The sequence below is a fragment of the Carcharhinus amblyrhynchos genome, chromosome 28, assembly GCF_965287045.1.
Source record: "Carcharhinus amblyrhynchos chromosome 28, sCarAmb.v2.hapA, whole genome shotgun sequence".
Lineage (NCBI taxonomy): Eukaryota > Metazoa > Chordata > Chondrichthyes > Carcharhiniformes > Carcharhinidae > Carcharhinus > Carcharhinus amblyrhynchos.
This window is the reverse complement of record NC_137351.1, coordinates 11,261,130-11,281,475: the sequence shown is the minus strand read 5'-3', so window position 1 is coordinate 11,281,475 and position 20,346 is coordinate 11,261,130. Positions and strand designations below refer to the sequence as shown.

Here is a 20,346-nt window from a genome sequence, read left to right as displayed (position 1 = left end):
TCTTCAATATTTTGTTTTATGAACAAATAACTAAATAACTTTAAAATAAAACCATTTTTAATAGATGTAATTAAAATGTAATAATTACAAAAGAAGGGTCTATGCTAATATTGTTTTCCTATTTTAGATAAAACATGCTTCAAAAATGTATTTTATATTTCCAGTCCATTAAAAGTATTGACTGTTCCTTATCGTTGTGACTATGACCCTCTACCAGGATTTGAGAGACCAATTGCGTTCAGTATCCCATCCAGGTGCCCAGATCAAAAAACATTACACTCATTTTGGGATTCTGTGCTTAGGAATAGAGTTTCATTTTCTAAACAGATACAGGAAGTGAGAATGAGCTTATCAGCAAGCTTTTAAAATGTTTTAGTTCAGTAACCAAGGTTTTTGGACTCAAATAGCCAAACTTCAATTTTAAATTTAGAGAACGTTATTGTGCTTTCAACTCACTGCTGCAATGGGAAAAGTTTAATACTAAACAGAGTATGTTCATTCTTTTATAATTGAGGTACAAAGTCATAAATGTACACTCAAAAATATTCTTAAGCATCTCGAAGTATATTTTTTGTAACAAAAAAAATCTTGGGACTGCTCAGGTTTTTTTGTCATGGATGCCCATTGTGCAATGTATATTTTCTGTTCTCAATATCTTTGATAGTTTTTTGTTCCCCTCTTTTCCGGAAGGTGTTGCCTTCTTATTACGGAACAGTTCTGTGTATGCTGGTACCTTGGGTACTTTGCCCAACTAGTGAGTATGGTCATGAGGATAGCAAGCCAAATCCTGATCCTTATTGATGGCTACGTGTACGTTTCCAACAGAAGTAACTGGCTGGTGATCAGGGATTTGTGGCGAATCAGCCCCCTCTCCCTCCCTCCCCTCCACCACCATTAATCTTTGGCAATGAATCCAGTTGTGGCTCAGACGAGCTAACTGCACAAAGCAGGAACTGAATACAATGTTATCTTTAAAAACAAATTCAAAACCTATGTGATATATATTTTACAATTAAAAATTGCTGAATTTTGGATTAACTATATCACTTGGTATGCCGTGAGAGTGAAGCAAATAATCATTTGGGGAAAGATGAAGAAAATCGAATTTATCTTGGTGAGACAATCAATCAAGATTGACAAGTGCTTTAACATACCATTTGTGGCATTGTATTTCTGCAGTGAGTTCAAACCACAGCATCCAATATATCCACAAGAAAATCTTTAAGCAGGAACAATTACTTTCTGGTTAAAAAAAAATCAGTTAAATGAGCATGGCTTAATCTAGTATTTAAGGAACTCTCATTTAGTAATCTGTTTACCAAGAATCATTTCAATTTCTGATTATTCTCCGTCAAACACCCTTGTCTAAACAGTGAGCAATGACCTCAGGTACTTCAGAAAAGTTGCTGTATCCAGTAGAGCTAGAGTGTGAAATATGTAACAGTTGAAATTACATCTTTGTTGAAATGCCTTGGATTAACCTGTGCTTATACTTCAGTTGTTTCAGTGTTACATTCAGTAACTAAACAGGATTGTGCCTTCCCCCAACCCCCGCCAAAAAAATTAGCCTATTAAAACAGCTTTCAAACAAACCACCAAAAATCTTCAGAACTTTTTCTTGACTGTTTTGTTGTCTGTCAAATTTAACCAAAAAGTAACCCATTCACCTCAGATGAAACAAAATATTTCTATTGCATCACATTTAAAATTTTACTCTTGCAGGTTACAATTTATTAATCCCAGCAGTGGATTCTGTCATCAAGTTATATTATTTGCCCATGTGTTAGATTTAGTCTGTTTTTTAATATATAAGATTAAAAACTGAAGGTTGAAATAGACTGCTTGTATTTGTAATCTTTTAATCTTTATTTGAATTTTGTCCTTTATATCTTTTATAGACTACATCAGGTTTTTTAGTGTTCAGTATTGCAAGGTGGAAACACATGTTTAAAAAAAATTCCCTATACATGCTTCTGAGCCCCTTTTTCATCATTTTCAGCTGCTAATTTTGGTGTCAGTCTCATTTCTTTCAAATGATTCATTTTTAACAAATTTGTAAATGGCCCTGATGTGTTCTGCAATTTAGTCAATTACTGTTTCAGCCTGCAAGCCACCTGGGAAACGGAACATACATGGCCTGAAGGTAATAATTTCAATAATTGTTTCAGTAAAGTTGGGAATGGATTTGTAATGCTGTGTTCCAGTTATTGAAATGTCATCTGAAAACCTTGGCTCTTCAAACTCTGACAAGCAGGGGGTCTCTTGTTATACAAAGTGGGGAATATTTCCCATGATTTAATCACACAGCTGTGAATTCTTGTCTTATTTCCATTGAAGCAATTAGAGTTACAAAATAGGTTATCATTTTTAATTTTTTATATTAAAAGGTGGTTAATTTTTTGTAATGTACATTTTAATGAGGGACAGAAAGTGATATGATTAAAAAATTATACTCATTATATGAATCTTCACAGCTCAGAAGGAAATAAAACGATTTTTCAGCTTTTAGGCAAAAATATTCCGGAGTTGTTCTTCATAACCTGTTGCGTATGTAATCTCCAAGAAATATTTGGTTAGGAAGTGAACAAGAGGAAGGAAGGTAGTTTTGCATTGGCTTTTACTGTTTAAATGAATGAAGAAAAAAGCTGGAAATGAATACAACAAAACCAAAATTAGCATGAAATAAAATGTTTTATTTCTTAGTTTATTTATTTTGAGTGCTAAAACTGGCTTCTGTGATACTTCAGAATTGATACTGCAATGCAACTGGGAAAAAAGTCAGGATTCCTTCTCTTGATTGCTATTCAGCAATAGTTTAAAAAAGTGTGTGTGAACATCTGGTGAAGATCAACACTGGGGCAGCTTTAATGTCGCTTATAGTAAAAAGCCTGCTGACACTCACTACCTAGGCATTCTGTGTCCCTTTGGTTAGAGATCAGATTGCCTGGAGCCATATCCTAGCAAGGATCTGTAGGAGGGACTTGGGAGGGAAAAATTTCATTTCCTTGATCTACTGTAAAGTTTGTGTGTGCAATATGGCAAATTTTGATTTGGTTTATTATTGTCACGTATTAGTATTGTTTCTTGCAATCTATAGAGACAAAGCATACCATTCATAGAAAAGGAAACAAGAGAGTGCAGAATGTAGCGTTACAGTCTTAGTAGAGCATAGAGAAAGATCAACTTAATGCAAAGGCTCGAAGGGCTGGATGGCCTACTCCTGCTCCTATTTCTTATGTTCTTATGTTCTTATGTTCAAAGAAGGTGACCAGGCCTCTTCAGTTACTGCTGAATGACTGATTAGTAACTATGTGTACTTGATTTAGATGAAGCCTATCTATGTTTTTTGTTTCTTCTCCCTCCCCCCACCCGTTTCAACCCATCCACCATGGAGAAACATCCCAGAATAATATCAGCTTCATACATTGATTTCTCTGATTTAAGAAGAGCTCAAGCTCATTTCATAACTCGGTTTGATTTTTTTTAAGTAAAGGGATGTCTCAGTTAGGGCAGGATGTTGATGATCAAGTGCATTAGGACTTAGGTGCTGGGTTGGTAATAGAGCTTGGAGTTTTTGGAAGATGAGAATGGAGTAAGGGCAAGGGAAATCCTAGAATAGTCAAAGCTGGAGATAACATAACTATGTATAAGTACTTTCAAGGCTCAAAGTTTTGAGTGCAATAAAATGACTTTGGAAATGCATAGGATAACAGTTTAAAGTTCAGTTTTTGCTCTTACTACACATGATGGAGTTGATACCAAAGAGATAAATAACTAGACAATCTGTTTAATAATGTTGGTTAAGGAACAAGTATTTGCAAACATATAAAAAGGAAGATAATAACAAGTAGGAATTATTTTAATGGAAAAAGCATTAGGCCATTTTTGGGGAGCTTTATCCAGGGACAAAAATGTTCGTAGACTCATAGGCTTCTCTGAAATTATTTATTGCAGTGGTGATGCCATAGGATAGCTTGGTTAGATAGACATCACTGCAATGTGTTTGAAATCAAATTAAAGGAAAAAAGTTTTCAGACAGTTTTAGATGAAGATGTAAATTTACAGAACTGTACAGGTTCAACAATTGGGAAAGACACAGGTTGGGTATCTTCTGTCTAGCAAAGAGAAGACTAAGAGGTGACCTCTTATTTTTTAAAATTTATGAAGGGGTTTGATTAGACATAGAAAAAATATTTTCACGTGTGTGGGAATCCAAAACCAGGGGCCATGAACACAGGAGTGTGATGCAGTGGTGGAACCCACTACCACATGGAATAATTAAGAACATAAGAACATAAGAAATAGGAGCAGGAGTAGGCCATCTGGCCCTTCGAGCCTGCCCCGCCATTCAATAAGATCATGGCTGATCTGTCGCTGCTCAGTTCCACTTTCCCGCCCTCTCCCCATAACCCTTAATCCCCTCTCTTATCAAAAACCCATCAACCCGCGTCTTAAAAATATTTAGCGAGGCAGCTTCCACCACTTCAACGGGCAGAGAATTCCAGAGATTCACCACCCTTTGAGTGAAGAAGTTCCTCCTCAACTCCGTTCTAAACCGCCCCCCTTTTATCTTGAGGCTGTGCCCCCTAGTCCTACTGTCTTTTTTGAGCGGGAAGAGTCTCTCCACCTCTATCCTATCCATCCCATTCATCATCTTATACGTCTCAATGAGATCTCCCCTCATTCTTCCAATTAGCATTGAAATATTTAAGAACAAAAGCCAGCTAAATTTATAAGGGGGTGGGGGAGGAATAGAAAGATCTGTTGATGTGGATATGATGAAGTAGAGTGGGAAAATGCTTCTTTGGACTAGAAACACTGGCACAGAGTAGTTGAGTTAACAATAAAGAGATTGAATATTGCTAAAAAGAGATACATGTTTCTGAAACTTTGCATTTTGTACTGTCAAGAAAGATGCAAGAATGTATAACTTGAAATGTTCACAATTTATATCAATTGACTTTGATTGGTAAGAGACTACATGGAGAAAGCTTTGAGAAACTATAGGTTCCCCATGCTTCTGGGTACTTCAAAAAAAGCCTCCAGAATCTTGAATATTTTAATAACATTGTCTTCCTTTCTTCTAAACTCCAGAAAAAATAGAACCAGTTTGCTCAGCTCTCACATAGGACAACACCCCCATCCAGGGAGCTAATTTAGCGAACCTTTGTTGAATTGTCTCCAATGCAAGTACATATTTTCTTAAATGTGGCAGCTAGAACTCCAGATGTGATCTCACCAAAATCCTGTACAATTCTAGCAAGACATCTTTATTCCTGTACTCCGATCCCCTTGTAATGAAGGCCAACATGCTATCTGCCTTCCTAATTTCTTGTTGTATCTGTGTTAAACTTTTTGTATTTCTTGTATGAGCACACCAGTCTTCTTGAACATCACGCTTACAAGCTTTTCACCTTTTAAAAAATATTCAGCTCTTCAGTTCTTTTGAACAAAGTGAATAACTTCACAATTTGTTACCTTATAATCCATCTTGTTTTCATGCTTCAAGTTCCTCTCTAGGTATGAGGAGTTGTCTTTAACTTTGGCACCAGGAAGGCAGCATAATCTTTGGAGATCTTGGTTGTGGTTATGGAGAACAGTTTCTACCCCTTGAGTTTTCTGTTTTATATCGCTACCACATTCCTTCTCGCTCCTCCCCACTTGAATAGCATCCTTCAACCTGGTGCCATGGCTAATCCTTCTCATCCACGCAGATAGGAAGCACCTGTTGTTGTCTGGGGTTGAGGCTCCTCCATCACTACTTGCTAGATCCCCTTACCTGCTTGACTCACAGACACACCCACCTGTCCCTGACTGGTGACCAACTCAAAAGATCTGCCTTGCCTAAGGGATGTGATTCCCCTCCTGGGACAAAATGTCCTGGTAACTTTCCCCCTCCATGATGCATCCCAGTATCCACAGATCTGCCTCCAGCTCAGTGATTCTGAGCAGACACCCCTGAAGTCACAGACAACTCCTGTAGGTGTGTTTGCCCTGAAGAAGATTGGTATCAGGAAACTCTCGCATCCCGCAGTTGCAACTCATCACCTGCCCTGCCCTTAATATGTTCACTAAGTTCTTACTTTTTAATTCATTTTAATTAATAAACCCAACTACTCCCAGTAAGTTTTTTTACTGCTACAAACCTTACACAAACCTTACTACAATTAAACCTTGTTACCAACAAATTATATCAGTTCTTAAAAAGATAAACAAGCAAAATACTTATCAACTAGCCACTTAGCTGGTTCTCTGCAACATCACTTGATTTTGTCTGAATGCGGACAGTGCACAGACTAAGCCCCACTTCTTGCACTGGGTCCACTGGAACTCTTGCTGCCCTTTAACACTTTTTAAAGTCACTGGGTTCCCTGGGAGTCTTGCCCCCACCTCCTGTCATTTTTTGAAGTCTCCAGGTCTGCTGGAAATCTTGCTCCCTTTTGTGTTTTTGAAGCCTTTGGGTTTGCTCCAAGACTAATGTGATGCCAGATAAGTAGGCTATACATCCCAAAAATTGGTTAATCAATTTAGAAAACATGTTCAGCAACTTAATCTTTATTGGTAGAGTACAGATATACTCAATGTGCTTATAAAATCCTAAACAAAATGTTCAGTTAGATGTGATTTTTGCAATTGAACATAGAACATTACAGCGCAGTACAGGCCCTTTGGCCCTTGATGTTGTGCCGACTGGTGGAACCAATCTAATGACCCTCTAACCTAAACTATTCCAGTATTATCCATATACCTATCCAATGACCATTTGAATGCCTTTAAAGTTGACAAGTCCACTACTGCTGCAGGCAGGGCATTCCACGCCCTTACTACCCTCTGGGCAAAGAACCTACCTCTGACTACATCCTATATTTATCACCCCTCAATTTAAAGCTATGTCCCCTCGTGTTAGCCATCACCATCCGAGGAAAAAGGCTCTCCCTGTCCACCCGATCTAATCCTCTGATCATCTTGTATGCCTCAATTAAGTCACCTCTTAACCTTCTCTCTAACGAAAACAACCTCAGGTCCCTCAGCCTTTCCTCATAAGACATTCCCACCATACCAGGCAACATCCTCGTAAATCTCCTCTGCACCCTTTCCAATGCTTCCACGTATTTCTTATAATGCGGCGACCAGAACTGTATGCAATTCTCCAAGTACGGCCGCACCAGAGTTTTGTACAGTTGCAACATGATCTCATGGCTTCGAAATTCAATCCCTCTACCAATAAAAGCTAACACACTGTACGCCGCCTTAACAACCCTATCAACCTGGGTGCCAACTTTCAGGGATTTATGTACATGGATATCTCTCTGCTCATCCACACTACCAAGAGTCTTTCCATTAACCCAATACTCTGTAATCCTGTTACTGCTTCCACAGTGAATCACCTCACACTTTTTTCCACATTAAACTCCATTTGCCACCTCTCAGCCCAGCTCTGCAGCTTATCTATGTCCCTCTGCAAACTGTAACATCCATCCTCACTGTCTACAACTCCTCCGACTTTAGTGTCATCTGCAAATTTACTAACTCATCCTTCTACACCGTCATCTAGGTCATTTATATAAATGACAAACAGCAGTGGCCCCAAAACAGATCCCTGCGGTACACCACTAGTAACTGAACTCCAGGTTGAATATTTCCCATCAACCACCACCCTCTGTCTTCTATCAGTTAGCCTATTCCTGATCCAAACTGCTAATCACCCTCAATCCCATGCATCCGTATTTTCTGCAGTAGCTTACCGTGGACGAACCTTATCAAACGCTTTGCTGAAATCCATATACACCACATCAACTGCTTTACCCTTATCCACCTCTTTAGTCACCATGCAAAGAACTCAATAAGGTTTGTGAGGCACGACCTACCCTTCACAAAACCGTGTTGACTATCCCAAATCAAATTATTTCTCTCTAGATGATCATAAATCCTATCTCTTAAAATCCTTTCCAAAACTTTGCCCACGACAGAAGTAATTTCCAGGATGGTCTGTACTCCCCTTCTTGAACAAGGGGACAACATTTGCTATCCTCCAGTCTTCCAGCACTATACCTGTAGCCATTGATGACATAAAGATCAAAGCCAAAAGCTCTGCAATCTCCTCCCTAGCCTCCCAGAGAACCTTAGGATAAATCCCATCCGGCCCAGGGGACTTATCTATTTTCATACTTTCGAGAATTGCTAACACTTCCTCCTGATGTACCTCAATCCCGTTTAGTCTAAAAGCCTGTATCCCAGTATTCTCCTCGACTACACTGACTTTTTCCTGCGTGAGTACTGTCAATATTTGTAAAGTGCCCCATAACAACTACCCTGTTACTTTCGCTCCTATCCAGGATCACCTTTGCAATCCTTTCATCTACATCTCTGGAACTTTTTGGAGGCCTGTTTTTAAAAAAAACTCACAGCAGGGTGCCCAGGCAGCAATTCGGAGTGCACTACTAGCTACACTAACAACCTACTTAAGATAATCAGTTGAACGTGCACATTAACATATGAATTAGGAGCAGGAGTAGGCCATTTGAACTCACAAGCCTGCTCTGCCATTGAATAAGATCATTGCTGATCTGATTGTAACCTCAGCTCCACATTTCCACCTACCCCCTATAAACTCTAAATTTCTTATCAAGAATCTTATCTAGCTCTGCCTTAAAAATATTCGAAGACTCTCCTTCCACTGCCTTTTGTGTCAAGGATTTGCCTAACAGTAACAGTAACAAGAATTTTTAAAAGGTCAAAATCTACCTAGAAACCGATTACTCAGCCTTCAGGAGAACAGTGACCACGACACCACACAACTCTGCCACAGCAATCTCTGCAAGACGTGCCAGATCATCAACATGGATTCCATCATCTCACGTGAGAACATCTTCCACCAGGTACATGGTACATAATCTTGCAACTTGGCCAGTGTTGTCTACCTGATACACTGGAGGAAAAGATGTCCTGAGGCATGGTACATTGTGCAGATGCTACAGCAACGGATGAATGGACACCGCTCGACAATCACCAGGCAGGAGGGGAACACTTCAGCAGTCAAGAGCATTCAGCCTCTGATCTTTGCGTAAGTGTTCTCCAAGGCGGCCTTCGTGACGCGCAGCAATACAGAATTGCTGAGCAGAAACTGATAGCCAAGTTCCGCACACACGAGAACGGCCTCAACTGGGACCTTGGGGTTCATGTCACACTATTTGTAACCCCTATGACTTGCCTAGGCTTGCAAAATCTCACTAACTGTCCTGGCTTGAGACAATTTACATCTCTTTAACCTGTGCTTAACCCTCTCTCCACTAGCGTTGTCTGCACCTGTAAAGACCTGGTTACCTGTTAAGACTCTCATTCCAACCATTATCTTGTAAATCGAGTCTGTGCGTAAACATGCCTTGTTTGTGACTCCAACTCTTCACTCACCTGATGAAGGAGCAGTGCTCTGAAAGCTTGTGCTACCAAATAAACCTGTTGGACTTTAATCTGGTATTATGAGACTTCTTACTGTGCCTACCCCACTCCAACGCCAGCACTCCACATTGTAGGGACATTAACAGCCAGTACTTCTGGGGCGGGCAAGCCTCAAAGTAATCAGGGCGTACCAAAGGCATGAGAGTATCTACAGATGATCAGATGTGAATTGCTGTAGTAGGATAAACAGATTACTTTGAAGTGCTTTAGAAATGTTAAGTTCCACAAGCAGAAACAGTTTACCTAAATGACTGGGCGATTTAGAGTTATAAAAATGTTGAGCTCCACAGGAGGAAAGAATTTGAGATATGTCGACAGCCGACTCTGGAGTTTAAAATAATAAAAGAGGAAACAGTATAACCGTTACCCGCCACCCCCTTAGAAGCAGAGCAGCCAGCCCATAACTGACATCCGGGAGGTTAGGATTTCACAGACAAGGGATCCTGTAGCTTTTCCTTCTCAGACATGCTACAGTGTTGCTTCTAAGTCTTAGAGCCCATGCGTTGCAGGAAACCTTCATAAAGGCAGTTTAAATATTTTCACTGGACCAGGAAAATATGATTCCCAGACTTGATCATTAGCCCTGTACTGTGTGGTAACCACAAGCTGGATTTGATTTAGAGTTATTTAAGTTGGATGTTGTTTGGAAAAGGGAAGTCTTGGTGAGTTCAGGGATCGTAAATCGTAACAAGGGGGTAATTTTTACATAAATGGTGTGTGTGTTTAGGTATTCGTGTGCTTGAGTGTCTTAGAGTATTGTCCTTTTTGTTGTATATTTTTTCTTTTAAGTTAATAAATATTCTTTAATTTTTGTTTATATGATGATTGTACTAGTTCCTTACTTGGGTTTTACATGATTCCTCACAATATTCCTAAAAACTATACACCTTCACGAACTGTTGTTTCAAGTTGGGACAACCTCACAAGTAACATCAGTGCGGTTTGTAACAATAGATTAGTGACCCTCAGTTCTCCTCATCTTTGTCTTGAATGTGCAACCCCTTATTTCTTTTGTTTACACAGTCCTGCACATGAATGCATGTCACTTCTAGTAAGTGTAAATGAGCCATGTCATGGAAATATGTTCAAGCGTTGTGCTACTTTCAGATCATCTGGGAACTTTGGGAGCATATAATTCCCTGTTGCTTTCTCCGTGGCAACTCCTCAGCTAATCAGAGTCAACTTTCCAACCAGCACATATATTATGGTATAAATTGTTGTGATCGTTTGAAATTTGAGATTTTTGCATTTGTTCTGATGAGTGAAAGACAAAAAGCTTCAGCAACATGCCTCTTTTCAACAATATTCAAGCTCTAGACATTAAGAATGTTATACATCGCGGTTAGTTATTTCAAAGATTTTATTTTTAAGATTAACAAAAAAATTGTTGTTTAATTTTTTTGTTCCTTTTTGCAGATAATTCTGTAAATGAGGATTCGAGTTACCTTTTTTGTTTTTTCCAGAGAAATATTCCACAGATTCTCTACAGTGCAGAAAGAGGCCATTTGGTCCATGAAGTCTGCACCGACTCTCTGAAAGAGCATCTTACCCATGTTCAACCCTATCCATGTAACCCCACATATTTACTTTGGCTAATCCACCTAACCTACACATTTTTAGACACTAAGGGACAGTTTACATGACCAATCCATTAACCTTTGAACAAGCCATTTACTTTTATTGTAAGTTGTGCAGTTGAAATTCAGTTTTTGCATCCACGTTTCCAGAGCTTTCTACTAGATAGTATCAAAATTGAACCAATTTTTAACTGCCCCTTCAGCTGAAAATCCTCTAGAGCTTTTCAATAAAATTTATCACCACCAGCAGGGAGAAAAATGAAATGAAATGAAATGTGAAGTATAAAAGGAAAACTGCAATTCATCTGTTGGAGGATAAACACATGAAATAGCGTAGCCAATTTTCTTTACAGATGGTGACTGTCCTATGTGTTTCCAATATTTTCTATTTTTATTACTGAAGTAAGTACACCCCTCATACCAATGTGATGTAGAGTCCACACATTGGAACTTATTTACCTCAAGAGAATTGTAAAATATATTACCCTGTCCCTGCCCTCTGGCTTTCACTGGTAAAAGTTGACAACCCTAAAACTGGTGTTAACTAATCTCCTTGGGACCCGTAGAAGCCTGGAGTCATGGTTTGGTTGTGTTGAAATGACATTTTTGAGTTGTGCCTAGAAGTCTTTCATGTGAATCAATATGTAGCTGAGAAATGAGCATAATCAGTGAAGAATGAATCTTTATTGTGTCAGTGATTTTGAAGTATTGATAAACATGTGTTTGAAGTCCTTAATTTATTTCTCAGGTTACAGTGATATTTACTTTTCAAATGTCTTATCAGAATGACTTCCAAAAACCTGGTTATCTAACTTGTGGATGTTGCTTATTGTTCTGCTGATGCAATCTCAAAAGTAATCTTGATGTGAATGATCATATCAAAATGAATTTCAAGACCAATTATGATTAATTTAAATGATCTGATTACATTCATTGATAGCAATTCTAATTAAAGTTTTAAAAGTTTATTTTAGTGTCACAAGTAGGTTTCATTTTATAGTAACTTCATTACAGTGTTAATCCCTTGTCCCACTTCGGGTATAAGGAGGGAGAATTTAGCATGGCCAATGCACCTAACCAGCGCATCTTTCGGACTGTGGGAGGAAACTGGAGTATCCGGGGGAAACCCACGGAAACACAGAAGGTGCAGACTCCGCACACTCAGTGATCCAAACTGGGAATCGAACCCGGGTCTCTGTGAAGCAGCAGTGCTAACCACTGTGACACCGTGCCACCCTATTTGAAGTATTAAATTCTGAATTATTTGAAGTATTAAGTTTTTTTTTTTAACAATCCGCCCTGGTCTCCCCCTCCCCACCGTGCCAGCACTTTAGTTAAGAAAGCCCACCAACACCTCTACTTTCTCAGAATACGAAGGAAACTTGGCATGTCAGCTACGACTCTCACCAGCTTTTACAGATGTACTATAGAAAGCATTCTTTGTGGTTGTATCACAGCTTGGTCTGGTTCCTGCTCTGCCCAAGACTGCAAGGAACTACAAAAGGTCGTGAATGTAGCCCAATCCATCACGCAAACCAGCCTCCCATCCATTGACTCTGTCTACACTTCTACACTTTGCCTTGGCAAAGCAGCCAGCATAATTAAGGACCCCAAGCACCCCAGACATTCTCTCTTCCACCTTTTTCCTTTGGGAAAAGGTACAAAAGTCTGAGGTCACATAACAATTGACTCAAGAACAGCTTCTTCCCTGCTGCTGTCAGACTTTTGAATGGACCTACCTTGCTTTAAGTTGATCTTACCCTAGCTATGACTGTAACACTACATTCTGCACCTGCCTCTCTATAAATGGTATGTTTTGTCTGTACAGCGCACAAGAAACAAGACTTCTCACATGTTAATACATGTAAAAATAATAAATCAAATAATCAATTTTTTTGCAGGTTTCCTGCCAGTATAAGTCAGTTTTCCTGTTTATCTTGAACATAGAACATTACAGCGCAGTACAGGGCCTTCCGTCCTCGATGTTGCGCCGACCAGTGGAACCAATCTAATGACCCCCTAACCTAAACTATTCCAATGTTATCCATATGCCTATCCACTGACCATGTGAACGCCCTTAAAGTTGGCGAGTCCACAACTGCTGCAGGCAGGGCATTCCACGCCCTTACTACCCTCTGAGTAAAGAACCTACCTCTGACATCCGTCCTATAACTACCACCCCTTAATTTAAAGCTATGTCCCCTCGTGTTAGCCATCACCATCCGAGGAAAAAGGCTCTCACTGTCCACCCTATCCAATCCTCTGATCACCTTGTATGCCTCAATTAGGTCACCTTGTAACCTTCTTCTCTCTAATGAAAATAACCTCAGGTCCCTCAGCCTTTCCTCATAAGACCTTCCCACCATACCAGGCAACATCCTGGTAAACCTCCTCTGCACCCTTTCCAATGCCTCCACATCTTTCTTATAATGCGGTGACCAGAACTGTACGCAATACTCCAAGTGCGGCCGCACCAGAGTTTTGTACAGTTGTAACATGACCTCACGGCTCCGAAATTCAATCCCTCTACCAATAAAAGCTAACACACCGTACGTCGCCTTAACAACCTTATCAACCTGGGTGCCAATTTTGGCACCCAGACCAACCTTGGTCTGCTGATACTTTCTTATGTGATTTAACTGTCATTTCTCATTGCTGTGCTGTGATTGCATAAAATGATTTAACTTAAATAAAAAAGTAACTAAGTGGCATGGCATGTGAGCTTGTACACAGATCTCGATTTCCTTATATTCAGGCAGGCGATGGCCATGAACACTAGATGGAAGTGAGGTGTGGGGTTGGTTGGGAGGGACAGGGTGCAGTGCAAATTCAAGTGTGATTGACTTCTGAGGTTTTCATTATTGAAAACTGAGTGTACCATCCACTATTTAGTTTTAGGGAATAGGTGGCACTGCCTCAAGAGAATGCTGGAGACCATTTTGTGGTAATCGCAATCTCTGACAACTGCTCTAATGTAAGATTTATAGTATAAACCTTGCCATTGCCTCTAGCAGCCCTGTCAGCAACAGATCCATACAAAGCTGGTGGACAACATGAAGGGAAACCCTACGAATACAACATATGGTTCGAGCATTTTGAAAGATATGAAGCAGTCTTTAAAGAATGCTGATGTTGGTTTTAATGTATCTTTTTCAGTGTTATCCATCTTAGAAGAGCAGCATGAAGTAAAGCTTATTTTTGTTTCCAAGAAGGCTCTGTGATTTAGTATGCTAACGTCATGTACAAATAGAATACACAACCGTCTGCATGCCTAGCAACAAGCCAATTAACCTTCAGATGGAAATGAGAAATCTGTGGTAAATTACAGGTTAATTAGACTGCTGTCCTCAGCCCATGAATGACTGATAAAAACTCCTTTATCTGCCTGCAGGTAAATACACGGGCAGGGTCCTCTAATAATAGCTGCCCAGCAGTCACTGAAGGCCTGCCGAACAATAGGTAAGAGTCAAGAGCAGAATCAAAAACGGCTTATGAGATATGTTCTCTGCATGATAACGAATAGTGCTAGATTCAAAACTGTTATACTATATAATTTTAGAAGTGTTTCTGCTGGGAATTCTTAACAAAAATGAGAAGAAGACTATTATAAAGGGCAAATGATGTTGGAATTAATATTTATCATTGCTTCTGTCATCTCATAACTGTTACTCATTAAAATATCTAAGATTCAGTATAGTATTTTCTAAATAGAAAAATAGATGTTGCTGTACTTAAGATTATTAGAAAATATTTAGATGAATTTCAATCTCAAATCAGAGAAGTGCAAATTATTTAATAAACTCCACATTGAAATTTATAATAGTATTTTGTTTTCTTCCTGATTTTCCTCTATCTTCCTGCTCTTGTTAAAGGAGTATAGTTTCATGGGTATGTATTGCCCACTAACATCTTGCTTATGTTGGTATTCTTCATAAGTAAGCCTTCATTGTAGTTGTTATTGGGCTAGTCAACTGTAATAATATCACACGTGAGCTTGTCCTATTCACACTGACGAGCACATATTCCAGCAGGGGTCATGGGAGAGCATTCAGGAGCAAGAAATCTAGCTGATGTTTATCTTCTTCAGACCCTGAGGCCAAATATATATCCCTGCTACTACCCTTACTGAGATATTTTAGTTCAACATCTCAGAGCTGGCTAGTATGTATGACTCAGTTTCACAGTAGGCAGTTAAGTTACAACGGAGAAGGGTCTGCTTTTTGAAAATCATTATTTATTTTTCAGAGTGCTGGGGAAGGGGTACCTTCTATAAAGATACAATTAAGAGAACTTTGCCATCTTTCTGATATGATGTAATTCTGATTTGTGGATTAAATGCAAACAGCAGTTAGTGCCCTTTTATCCGAAAGAATAATTACACAAAAAATTTAGCTTGATGATATTTCTGAGTTCTATGGAATACATTTTCTCTATTGTTGTGTTAATTAGATTAGATTGTGTATTTCTATGTGGACATGTGCATTTTTATATCTGCCTTTGCTCTTTTTCATCAGCTTGAAGAAATCCTCTGCTGAACTTAAGAAAATACTGGCAAATGGACAGGTAAGTAGTTGGTGGAAGCTGCATGCATGTAAAATTCCTGTATGTTTAATTGATATTTAATTTTGCACTAATCTGCTTTGAATAACTGCAAGTTGGAGAAGTGTAATAACTTCATATGAACGAGTTAGTTCACACTATGGATGGTGTCTGAACCCAAAGCATATGTTAGCTTTAGAATGACTTAAAAATAAAATTATATTTTAATTTTTTAAGTTTGTTTTCAGTCCTCCAACTGCTGAAACCCTCATCCAAATTTAACTATTTTAAATGCTCTCCTGGTAGGTCTGCTATCCTCAAACTTCGATAAATAGCAGTGAATACAAAAATGATTAGTCACCTTTATTTTTGCTGATCTATAACATTTGGTTTACCATCTGGAATATATGGTATAACATAAGGAATACTGGAATAATTGCAAGGTAGAATTGAAGTGATATGCAGAAGTTTGAGTAATCAAGTGTTTTTACCTGAGCCATGCGATATGCCTAACTCTTCAAAGTCTAGTCACCTACAATTATTTTACAACGTGCAATTAATGAGATGACTTTCCTTTCTGCTCTCTTCACGTTCCCTACCGGTTTTGAGGTTGGTTTACAAGATATTTGGCAAAAATCAGTAGTATTTTTCATGTAGGACTCTTGTATATCATTTACTCTTCTGATTATTCTGCATGACCATGTGGCACTTTCTTGATGGAATTGAAGTGGCCTTTCACTGTTGTTGCTTTGATTTAATTCCAACCCTATAATGTGAGGCATAATTCAGAAATTACTCCACATAATAGTGTCATACTAAAATGAAATGCCCATGTCTATAGTTTGGGTAGCTTTCCTGCCTCTCCTAGTGTTATCAATACATGCCTAAAGTGTCCTGATGCTTGCATGAAGTTTTCAAATGTGTATTTTTTTTAAAGCATCCATTTCCATTCAGTCCCCATAGTGTTCTTACACAATCTATACCCAGTTTTCACTTGAGATCCCAAAGACTGAACCTTTGACAATTATTAATTCCATTCATATTTTGCCTTTCTAAAAAAAAGTGTCTTTATGAAATCATAAAGTTCAACACAGAGAAAAGTTATTCAGACAATTATGCCCTAAACTGGTGCCAACTCCATATCCAAGGCATCTACTCTTAATCCTATTTCCATGCTCTTTCTCAAGTATTTCACTCCTGTGTGGCTGACGAGGTTTCTATAATCCCATTTCACTTAACATTTCGAAAAGAGGTCCAAGTAAAAACAATTCTTATTCACTGATTAAAATATGAATGAATTAATCCTTCCTCCTGTTTGCTCAGCATTGAAAATATCCATCATTAATGTAAGGTAGATGAATCAAGTTGATTATCTGTAAGATATGGTATGAATGAGGTATCAGTGAGTTCATGTAGTGAATTTGTATCCACATATACAGTTGGTAAAATTATGTACAAAGCAGCACATTTAATGTTTGTTAAGCTGCTCCTATTTCATCGTCTTAAATTGCTCCACTGTTGCCACATCAGTGACAAATCTGTAACTGGTAGTATTTCACACAGCTAAAAATACTCCCTGCAGGCAACCCTAGTTTTAAAATAATACAACCCTTGTATGTTTTATAAACAGTGGCTGATCTGTTTGTAACCTCAACTCTACATGCCTGCCTGTCCCAATAATCTTTCACCCTGTTGCCAATCAAGAGCCTATCTATCACTGCCCTAAAAAAAAATTCAAAGACTCTGCTTCCACCATGCCTTGAGGCAGAATGCCACTGTTTCACTTTTTGTGCCATTCAGGTAGACATAGTAGGATCATTTTGCAAACATACTATTATACTTTACTAAAATAATGATTGCAAAGTTCGGATTTGATTTGAAAAGAAATAAACCACCAGGTGAGGCTATGTGAAATCGGAAGATCAGTGAGTTAAATAGATTGTTGCTACTACTTGCTTATGTGCAGCAAACCAAGTCCTTTCATATATCTTGTTAACACTAAACATTCACCAATTTATGAGTTTGAGAATTTTTGAAATAAAAACTACTGAAGCAACACAATGACTTTGCCAGTGGAGACTTAGAAGAGTGGAAGATTATATACTTGTTAAAATTGGTGTACCTAGTCATGGAAAAGTAGTTGTACAAATCATTATATGGAAGAGTTCTAATTGTTGACCAACTCATAGAAGAGTAAGATACAGACAACATCCTCGTTTTTGTTACTGGTTGATTTTCTATGGTATTGCATACAGGGAGTTTAGATTAAATTTAGCCTATGGGTAAAGTTGCAAGGCAAGGAGTGCTTGGACCAGGGTGCACAGACCCTGATCCAAATTTGATCCTTATTTTCATATATTTTTGACTTATAATTAAATGGCAAAATGTGGAAATTTGGGTAGCAGCAGGATAGATTTGATTGAAGCATAGGAGTTTTCTGCAGTATAAGTTGAGGAGTTGAGAGATATGAGGCATTAAAGCGCAACGACTCACAGGACAATGTAATTACAAGATAAATTTATATATGCGTAGTTTCAATTATAAATGGGAACGCACAAACTTAAAATGGAAGTAAATTGGCAGAAGTGCCACATAAGCAAGTAATGTTTTATAAACAGGAACTATTTGCAAATATAAATTTATCAGTAGATTAGTATAATAAATTTAGTCTCATCATGGGCATTGTTGCAACTTTTTTCAGTGTAAGGAATAGAAGTTTAAAAATGTGATGCTATTTGTTAAAAATGTATTGGTTTCAGAACTAATCAGATGGAAATTAAGTAATGATCCATCTACAGTGTATTAAAGTAATTTACTGCTGTATCAAAATGATTGTTTTATTTCATTCTGTCGTTAGTTTCATTTTGCTATTTCCTTAATGGATAGGCTACTTTCTGTGCTCTCTTCACTTTAAAAATACTACTTTTTCCAGCACCCTGGGAATGACTAGTTCTGCCTCAGTGTTTGAAGTATTGTTTTCTTGCATTCTCTGGTGGTCATTGTGTTGTGTCTATTTAAGTCAATATCTTCAAAAGTTTCTTTTATGGCTCCTGATAAGGGCAATTTTGATGTCAATTAACATACATTAAACGGAATACTCTTCCATCAAATATTTTTTCTGAATGGGACAGTAACTGTAAGTAAAATAAAAATCACATTTGGTGTACATAACTAATCAGTGATGTCAGCGATCCTGAGGGGTAGCTGAAATTAGATGGAAGTAAAGTTGGTAATAGGGAGTAGAAAAATGACAAATGAAATTAGAAGGTAGGTAAAATGAAGGCGAGCGTCAAATAAACCTAGAATAATGTCAAGAAGACTAAGTTAAGGGCATCTTAACTGCACACAGCATTCGCAAAAAGGTAGAAGATTTAAAAGCAGAAATAGAGGTAAATAGGTATGATCTAATTGTCGTTAGGAAACATGGCTGTAGGGTGATTAAGACTAGGAACTAACATTCAAGAATATTCAACTTTTAGAAGGACAGGCAAAAAGAAAAAGGAGACGTTGTTGCGTCGATAGTAAGGGCTGAGATCAGTACATTGCGTTGTTTATAGGCCAGTAAACAGTAGTGATTGTGTGTGTGCAGCATTGTATTGATCAGGAGATTAGAGAAGCATGTAGCTTGGGTAATATGGTAAACATGGGTGACTTCAATCTGCATATAGACTGGGTAAAGTTAATGCGCATTAATGCCTGGGAAGACATGTTTCTGGAGTATGTTAGAGATGCTTTTCTAGAGCAATACGTTGAGATCCAACCAGAGAACAGGCTATTTTAGATCCAGTAACGAGAAAGGATTAATTAGTAATCTGGTTCTAAAAACACCTTTGGGGATGAGTGACCATAATAAGGTAAAATCTTACAGTATGTTTGAAAATGATTTACATAAGAGCATAAGAAATAGGAGAAGGAGTAGGCCATCTAGCCCTTTGAGCCTGCCCCGCAATTCAACAAGATCATGGCTGATCTGAAGTGGATCAGCTCCACTTTCCCGCTGTCTCCCCATAACCCTTAATTCTCCTGTCTATCAGAAACCTATCTACCCGTGACTTAAATATATTCAGCGAGGTAGCCTCCACCACTTCAACGGGCAGAGAATTCCAGAGATTAACCACCCTTCGAGTGAAGAAGCTCCTCCTCAACTCTGATCTAAACTGACCCCCCACCCCCCATCTTGAGGCTGTGCCCTCTAGTTCTGCTATCCTTTCTAAGCGGGAAGAATCTCTCTACCTCTACCCTATCTATCCCCTTCATTATCTTATACGTCTCTATAAGATCCCCCCTCAGCCTTCTAAACTTTAACAAGTACAGACCCAGTCTGTTCAGTCTCTCTTCATAGGCTAGCCCCCTCATCTCTGGTATCAGCCTAGTGAACCTTCTCTGCACTCCCTCCACAGCCAGTATATCCTTCCGCAAGTGCGGCGACCAAAACTGCACACAGTACTTCAGCTGCGGCCTCACCAGTACCCTGTACAGTTGCAGCAAGACCTCCCTGCTTTTATATTCTATCCCCCTCGCTATAAAGGCCAACATTCCATTCGCCTTCTTGATCACCTGCAGACTGGGTTTTTGCAATTCGTGCACAAGGACCCCCAGGTCCCTCTGCACCATAGCATGCCGCAGCTTTTCGCCCTTTTAAATAATAATCCCTCCTACTATTATTTCTACCAAAGTGGATAACCTCGCACTTGCTAACATTATACTCCATCTGCCAGGTCCTCGCCCACTCGCTCAGCCTATCCAGATCCCTCTGCAGACTTTCCACACC

The 20,346-nt window shown here is 38.8% G+C and overlaps 1 protein-coding gene across 4 annotated transcripts in view; it reads left to right on the top strand.

Moving 5' to 3' along the window:
* The window catches only part of map2k5 (mitogen-activated protein kinase kinase 5), a 294,288-nt gene that overhangs the window by 50,853 nt on the left and 223,089 nt on the right, over window positions 1–20,346 (top strand). For all 4 annotated transcript variants that reach the window (XR_013889610.1, XM_080214341.1, XM_080214340.1 and 1 more), the window contains exons 5-7: window positions 2,103–2,143; window positions 14,428–14,495; window positions 15,551–15,599. Coding sequence is in view for 3 of the 4 variants with exons in the window: in XM_080214341.1 (XP_080070467.1) it covers window positions 2,103–2,143; window positions 14,428–14,495; window positions 15,551–15,599 (158 nt within the window). In the remaining variant the exon portion in view is untranslated. The remainder of the gene's footprint in view (window positions 1–2,102; window positions 2,144–14,427; window positions 14,496–15,550; window positions 15,600–20,346) is intronic.